The sequence below is a fragment of the Miscanthus floridulus genome, chromosome 17 (assembly GCF_019320115.1).
Source record: "Miscanthus floridulus cultivar M001 chromosome 17, ASM1932011v1, whole genome shotgun sequence".
NCBI classification, from domain to species: domain Eukaryota; kingdom Viridiplantae; phylum Streptophyta; class Magnoliopsida; order Poales; family Poaceae; genus Miscanthus; species Miscanthus floridulus.
The window spans coordinates 79,739,547-79,747,537 of NC_089596.1; the positions used below are offsets into that span (position 1 = coordinate 79,739,547).

The 7,991-nt window shown below is 41.9% G+C and overlaps 1 protein-coding gene across 1 annotated transcript; it reads left to right on the forward strand.

The window, feature by feature from the left end:
- Positions 1 to 4,628: 4,628 nt before the first annotated feature.
- On the forward strand, positions 4,629 to 7,375 carry LOC136516591 (cytochrome c). Its single transcript, XM_066510027.1, has 3 exons — positions 4,629 to 4,916; positions 5,661 to 5,794; positions 6,965 to 7,375. The coding sequence occupies exons 1-3, from the start codon at positions 4,805 to 4,807 to the stop codon at positions 7,055 to 7,057; spliced, it is 339 nt and encodes a 112-aa protein (XP_066366124.1). The 5' UTR covers positions 4,629 to 4,804; the 3' UTR covers positions 7,058 to 7,375.
- Positions 7,376 to 7,991: the final 616 nt, after the last annotated feature.

Sequence of the window (7,991 nt, forward strand, 5' to 3'; positions counted from 1 at the left end):
TTTGTTCGATTTCTTAAGGCACTGCAGTACTCATGATTATATGGCATATATCTGAGGACATGACCATGGCAATGATATTTGTTTTGTTTATTAGTTGACTGCAGTGCTTATGATTTTGTGGCTTATATCTAAGGACATCACCATGACAGCCATATTTGTTTCATTTCTTAGTGCACTGTAGTGGTCATGATTTTGGTAATGTCCAATGATGAGTACACTTTCCTCTTGTTGTTAGATTAATTTGAGGGAATAGGGTCGTGCTGTGATGAATACACAATAAATGTTTAATGTTTGATGCAGTAATCATGGCCTATCGTTCCACAATTTACACATCTTTCTTTTTCTAGATAGCTGAGGCAATGCTCATGAGCTATGATGATTCTTCCTTTCATGTCTCTCTACTGTGTTCATAACTGAGGTGGTGATCATGAGGACAGTTGATTTTATTTTTCCTGTCGCTTTCTACCTGCTCAATGATAACTAGAGTCGATGGTCACTTGGTTGGTTCTGTTTTTTTTCGATGGTTCCTTTTACATCTCCATGCTATGTTGATAGCTGACACAGTGACCATGACCAATGCTGATTCTATTTTTTGCACCTCTTTCTGCCTCTTCCATGAGCACTAAGGCAATGGTCAGTTGGTTGCTTTGATTTTTTCGTCTCTTTCTACCTATTCTATTTCGTGTATTTTGGAGCCTTTCTGCTTCTTCCATCACAGCTGAAGCAGTGGTCAATTGGTTATGTTGATGACTAAGGCAGTGATCGTGACCAATGTTGGTTTTATTTTCCCGTCTCTAAGTACCTGCTCAATGATAACTGAGGCGATGGTCAATTATGACCAATAATGCTGATTCTATTTTTCACACCTGTTTCTGCCTCTTCCATGATCACTGAGGCAATGGTCAGTTGGTAGCTTCGATTTTTTGCGTCTCTTTGTACTTATTCTATTTTGTGTATTTTTAGCCTTTTTGCTTCTTCCGTGGTAGCTGAGGCAGTGGTCAATGGGTTAGTTCGACTTTTTACCTCCCTTTGCACCTATTCTGATAATTTCCGTTGGTTTTGCGCTCATACTTATGATCATTTCCTCTGATGTCAATAGCACATAATTATGCAATATGAGCTTCTGCTTATTGCCTGTAAGTGCTAGATATATTCTTCTTGATTCTAGGCTTGTCATCGTTGTGTGTGACCATTGCTTGTGACGTCAGGTTATACACTTTTGGTTTTGAGCACACACCCTATTCCCAGAGATGGCATTGTCAGACACTTTGCTTGTCTATGATGATTTTTGCTTCTCCTATTTCTTTGAGTTCTCACTGCAACTATGTGTTGATATAGGTCTGTTTTAACAGAGGCAGTCTTTTTCTAATTTCCTGATAGTGCAATAACTTTCTACTACCAATATTACCCGAACATGAGCTATCTGTACAAAGTATCTCATTTATCGACTTTATGGAGATTGGTTCTAATGTGTTTTGGGGGCTCTTGTTGTAGTGCCAACATTTTGATAAAAAAATGCTCGCCATACCGGTTTGAGGTTGCGCGCTATTGCCTTTGCTGCTTGCTGCTGTATAGGTTCCTCCGCTCTGAGGCTTGCTCTACTCTACCTATTTGGCTATTTCAGACCAATTACGCTCTATACTACAAATAGGAATTTTGGATTCAACAAAAAGATTGTGGATTAGATTTGTTACGTAAACAATAGTCTGTTGCCTAATTCAAATTAATACTGTACAGACTGTCGCATTATCTCTTTTAGTAGTCTAAACTCCACCCACGAAGGGCAACATTCTAGTGCTTTTTAATCTTTAATTACAACCTTTTTAGTAACCTGACCTTGCTTAGTTGAATAGTTAGAATGCAGTGCTAGGCTACCAGCTATCAATTTCTTCGTGCTCCTCATATCTTCCTAGGGTGAATAGTCTCCTTTGTTCCATATCACCATATATAGATTCTTTTTTTTAATGCATGCAGTTTACCTGCATGGGCTGCTTTGGTTAACAAGGGAACTATTAATCGAAGATTCAAAATAAATTTAATTATGTTCGTTGTTGTATTAGTTTCTTTTTGCTTTTGGATGAAGCAAATTAGGTTCTAGCTTTTAAAAAAATGATGACAGTGGAGGGTTTCCCAAAGGTGAAGTGAAAATCATGAAATGAGAGGTATGTGCTTCTCTCCAATTATTAGTGCAATGATACGTTGTCAAATGCAACTCAGTATAATGCTCTATATCTCCGATCCCTTGATTTCATTTTCTGCATGTATGAATTTATTTTGCTCATGCATAACGTTTGTGTTCTCGTAGAAAAATCAGAGCTTGGCTCAATGCACTGTGCTGCTGTTGTACTCTTTTCATCAGTATATACAGGTGTGTGTGCCCCCAAAGGTGAAGTGAAAATCATGAAATGAGAGGTATGTACTTCTCTCCAATTATTACTGCAATGATACGTTGTGAAGTGAAGATAAGTGTTCTGCTCTATGTCTCTAATCCCTTGATTCCATTTCCTGTATGTATGGATTTATTTTACTTATGCATAAGGTTTGTCTTGTGGCAGAAAAATTAGAGCTTGTCTCAATGCATTGTTCTGTTGTTGTAGTCTTTTCATCACTATATATAGGTGTGTGCCTAGGGTGCTGCTTTATTTATTTTCGTCTTAGCATATGCCATTGCTAATGGTGTACCTACTGCAACTTGAGCATATGATGATACCTGTGAGGTGCTTCTGATAATATGCAGTCATGATTATCACTCTTTTGTGATCTTTTGTTTCACATTGCAGGTGGGGCATCCCCATATGTCAAATATGGCAATATTTCCATGTTATTGCTATTTTGCGTTTTTTTCGCCACATGTCAATGACAATAAGATATCTGGATTATGGATACGTGTTTGTTTGCAGGCGCCCTACCAATCTTAAAAGCAGAACAACATATGGTTGGCTATGTATCTAGACTACCTTTTGGGTCTATTGTATTTGGGGCTAATGAAGATTTGTCATCTCAAATGTTAAAGAATCAAATTTATACTAATTTAGCTCCACCAAGTATTGAATCAAAATATCGATTTAAATTACTCATCCAGCCTGCTGAGTTGGGCATGACAGTTTTGACTAGCGGCCTGTTCGCTGGTTGGTTTCTGGGATGATAAGCCCGGCTGATGCTGGTTTGTTGTGAGAGAAAAATACTTTTGACTGGCTGATAAGCCCTGGCTGAAACCAACAAGCAAACAGGCTGTAGATTTCTACTCATATGTGCATATATATAGTTGCTGGTTACCTTTTCGTGCATATATGTAAGAACATGGGCTTCAATAAATAATGTGCATGTATATAACAACAATATAATATTGTTTGGGGTGGGGGCTTCAGAGTATATGTGACAAACAAATCGGTGGTCATCTGATGCTTAAAACGTACAGAGTAAATTCAATTGTGCTACATGTTGCCGTACAACATTGTAATGATTAGTTTTTTTAACTAGCTTCCATTGCAACTGATTCAATCATTCCCTCATTGTAGACTGTTAGGACAAATAGCTACGTGCTTCGCAGATGCAGTACCTTCACACTTAGTTGATCGGACAACGGTTCTTTGGACTGAGTGGAGTGCAAAGACAACTTTAGTTAACATCCATCCATGACCCACCTTAAATGCAGGAGAGTTTAGAACATGATCTGCTTAAAGTGTAACTTTTGCTGTAGCTCATTTGTGGTACTGCTCAAAACTACCCAGAATACTCTTAGTGTGCACTTATTCCAAGCAAATTTAGCTCCTGGTACAAATACACGATTCAGTTGAGATTTATGCCGACCACATTTGCGGTTCTGTCTCTCAGTGTCCCACTCTATTCTCATGATCTTTTTTTCTTTTTTGTCACAGTTTAGTTTTCAAGGCTTGCACTTGCAAAGAAAATAGTATCCATTCCTGTTGCCAGGATCCATTAACATCTACATGTTTACCATGCTTATGTAAGGCTGCGTTTAGTTCCCAAAAAGTTTCTCAAAAAGTGCTACAGTAACCATCACATCGAATCTTACGATACGTGCATGGAGCATTAAATGTAGACGAAAAAAAATTAATTGCACAGTTTGGTTGGAAATCGCGAGACGAACGTTTTGAGTCTAATTAGTTCATGATTAAACACTAATTGTTAAATAAAAACGAAAATGCTACCGTAACCAAATTTTCAAATTTCGCGAACTAAACACAGCCTAAATAAGGTATACCAATCATAAGATTAGATAATCACCTGCGCTCGCGCGCAGGGGCGCGCGGCTTCTAGTCCTTGTTTAATCCGCGAAGGTACGAGGGCCCTTCCCTAGTCCGTCCCCTTCCCACCGACGGTCGCGATTCCACAGCCGATCCGGCGAGCCAACCACCAGGCCACCACCATCCGCGACCCATCACGAGCCGCCGAAAAAACTAGACCCGAACCCCCGGCCCGACCAAACCCAAGACGCGTCCCACGAAATGCCCTAGCACGTAGCGCCCGCCGTCCCCAACCGAACGGGGAACGGGGCGTGGGGCGGCCACGCTTCCCGTGCACGCGCCGCCCACGGTTTCCTTATTCTCCAAGCCACGGAAACTTTCTCGAAGCCTCCCCTTTCCCCATTCTACACCTTTTCCACCCCTCGGCCCTCAGCCCTTCTCAGGGGCAGTTCCGTACTTGCGCGACCTCCAGTCCTCCACGCCTGGTCTATAGAACAGCCGGGGTCCCTGCGAATTCGGCGCAAGTCCAAAAGACCAAGCCGCCGCCTCCTCCTCCTCCTCTCCGTTGGCTCAGACTCAGATCTCTGCGTGCGGCGATGGCGTCGTTCTCGGAGGCTCCCCCCGGGAACCCCAAGGCGGGCGAGAAGATCTTCAAGACCAAGTGCGCGCAGTGCCACACGGTCGAGAAGGGTGCCGGCCACAAGCAAGGTGAGCCCGCCCCCCCCCCCCCCCCCCCCCCCCCCCCCCCCCCCCCCCCCTAGCGGATCAGATCTGACCTCGGGTAGCCTTAGGTGCAGATTTCTTCGCGTGTGCGCTGCACCGTGAGGGAGTGGTGTGCGTAGTGCTTAGATCCGTTTGATTGCTGTGGGATTGGTGATAGGAACTCAGGCTAGTTCGTTTGCTTGTCTTGTTACAGTTTTAGCATCGAAACGCCTGCAGTCTGGGTGGCCTGTTTGATTTTAAGCCTGGCGTTAGTAGAGCAGGGCTTGCTTGTTCCGATTTCGCGTTGTGTTGAAATGATCAGGATCAGGTGATAAGTCTATTAGTCTTGCTAGATTGATCCCCTATAAGTCTATTAGTCTTGCTAGATTGATCGCCTATAGATTCGGTGATGGTTGTGCCTGTTCTGTGACCTGTAGGCCCATCCGTTGTTTTGAGTTTACAGCGGTGATCAGTTGGAATTTTTACTCGTGCAGCATGCTATGCAGTTAGAACTGGCATATAAAAAATGTACAACCTAGAAGTGGAAGAATTAGTACCCTATGTACAACCTAGAAGTGGAAGAATTAGTTACCCTTTCCTGCTCTGAAAGTCCTTACTCGAAGTAAGGAATAATGTTCATCACTGTTCTTGCTAATCTGTAAAAAAATCCACCATTTATGCATGCTTGATAGTGTATGTTTGTTCATGTCTGACCACATGCGAACCATCAACCATGTATGCCAATTGCAGGTCCAAACTTGAATGGTCTTTTTGGGAGGCAGTCGGGTACCACCGCAGGCTACTCCTACTCTGCGGGAAACAAAAACAAGGCTGTGGTCTGGGAGGAGAACACTTTGTATGACTACCTGCTTAACCCAAAGAAGGTACTGTGAACAATCCCGCTAGCTACTTGATATGCTTTGTCTTTTTAGTGTTTCTTCTTTCCCACATGGATGGGAACATAGTTACTGTTGTGAAGTTTTATTCCCTTAGGCTCTATTCGACAAGAATACAAATGTATCCTGTAGTAGCAAAACCTGTATGCCACACTTGCTGATTGTTATTTGACCGACCGATGTTACGTTCAGAACGCTTGAACTCGAGGGTTAGGGTGGGATCCTTCTAGCAACTACTAGGAAATTTGTACTGGTCTTTGTAGGCCTTCAAACTTTCCTCAGCTTTCAACTTCCTTATTTAGTTATTAGTTATACTAGTTCGGTGGATTCAGGCATGTAGTTGCTTCAAGTTATATGCCTGTAAAATAATTGGAACTTGCATCCCTAGTGTCAGCTGTTATTATCTATACCTAATGTTAAAGAGCGAAATGATTCTTCAGTCTGTCTTTTTTACTTCCCACAATGCCCTTGTGTCTCTCCTTGTCCTAGGACTTACTCATGACCCATGCTCATAAGTCAAAATTGCGCATGTTTGTGCGTCGATTCCAATATATATTAGAATATATGATGAGTCCGTTATATAAATATTGACATGCTTTATTCTCAACTTCAAACTTTGTTTAGTTACTTCCTCTCTTCCAAATTATAAAATGTTTTGGCTTTTCTAGATATATTATTTTTGCAATGTATCTAGACATAGTGTATATCTAACTATCTAAGTAAAAGTTGTGTATCTAGAAAAGCCAAAACGTCTTATTATTTGGAATGGAGGGGAGTATTAATTAAACTATTTCATTGGATTCAGGCATGCAGTTTTCAAGTTATATGCTAGATTGACTACATTGAAGGTCCTAGTTCAACTGTTTACTTGTTTCCTTTAAGATTGTAGGACATATTGCATCAATGTAGCTAATGCACGGACTGCCATTTTGAATTTTGATCTCTTGGTTCTTTTGCACTTGCATGCAACGCTATTGAATGTTCTGATCTAATCTAAGCATGCAACACTATTGAATGTCCTGATCTAATCTAAGCATGCATCAGTAGCCACAGGAGCGTGATATGGTCTAATCACATTTGGTGTACACTGTTTACATGTTTCAATTTTGCAATTCTTGAATGATGAATGTCAATTGTTCTTGTCTTGTTTATATGCAGTACATTCCTGGAACCAAGATGGTCTTCCCTGGGCTGAAGAAGCCGCAGGAGCGTGCTGATCTCATCGCGTACCTGAAGGAAGCAACTGCATAGTGCAATGACATGCCTTTGCCATGAAGAGATAAATTCGTTTTTGCAGTTTAATAAATACATTCTAGACAATTTGGGTCACACTCTGTTTGAACAGGGTGCAATCCACGTCTCAGTATTTTCGTTCTTATGGTGTCGGTATTGAATGCCTAGGTGTTTAGCTGTGCACAAAAAACAGTTAAAACTTTGACGGCTCCTGTTTCAACTGCTGGAGAAATGCCAGTGCCCCTATTTTTGACCACCAGGTTGTGGAACTGGAAATCTGGATGGAATGCATCCATTTTGAAGGACCTGAGATGTCTAGATATGTTTTATTGATCCTATTGTCCGTATTTCTTTTCATGATATTCCGTATGGTCGTTGGGATATGTTTCATATTGCGTACGTATGGTTGGGATATGTTTCTGTTCGATGTGATGGATATGCTGGATGAATGCTGATGCGCTTGACGAAAGTAGTATTCTGATATTGTCGACGTTGTATTGAACGATATTTCATCTTAACAAGTACGCATCCCATTGAACAAGAGGATAAACTTGCAGTACGCGCAATCGGTAGAGATGGAGTATAAACTTGCAGTACCCGCAACCGCAATCGGTAGAGATGAGCCCATTGAACAAGAGGATAAACTTGCAATACGGAACATACGAAAAAAAAAATCGCATGCAAACAGGATGCAGCGTGCGGCCGTGCATACATCACTCGGATTCATTCCACGTGTCCATCCAAAACAATCCAACCCGCGTCCGTGCATACATCCCGTCGTCGTTTGCCGTTTGCCATGTGTAAGTTTTGTCAATCCAACACAACGCGTTTCGCTAGCTGAGCCACGGCGTGCGCGGAGGCGAACAGAACGTGTGAGAGGTTTCCCAGGGACGCACCGTTGGATTGTTTTGGATGGACACGTGGAATGAATCCGAGTCATGGGCCGCGCGCT

Coding starts and splice junctions, on each gene's coding strand:
- LOC136516591 (XM_066510027.1), top strand. CDS start 4,805: ATGGCGTCGTTCTCGGAGGCTCCCCCCGGGAACCCCAAGGCGGGCGAG. Junction 4,917..5,660: donor GGGTGCCGGCCACAAGCAAG/GTGAGCCCGCCC, acceptor TGCCAATTGCAG/GTCCAAACTTGAATGGTCTT. Junction 5,795..6,964: donor ACCTGCTTAACCCAAAGAAG/GTACTGTGAACA, acceptor GTTTATATGCAG/TACATTCCTGGAACCAAGAT.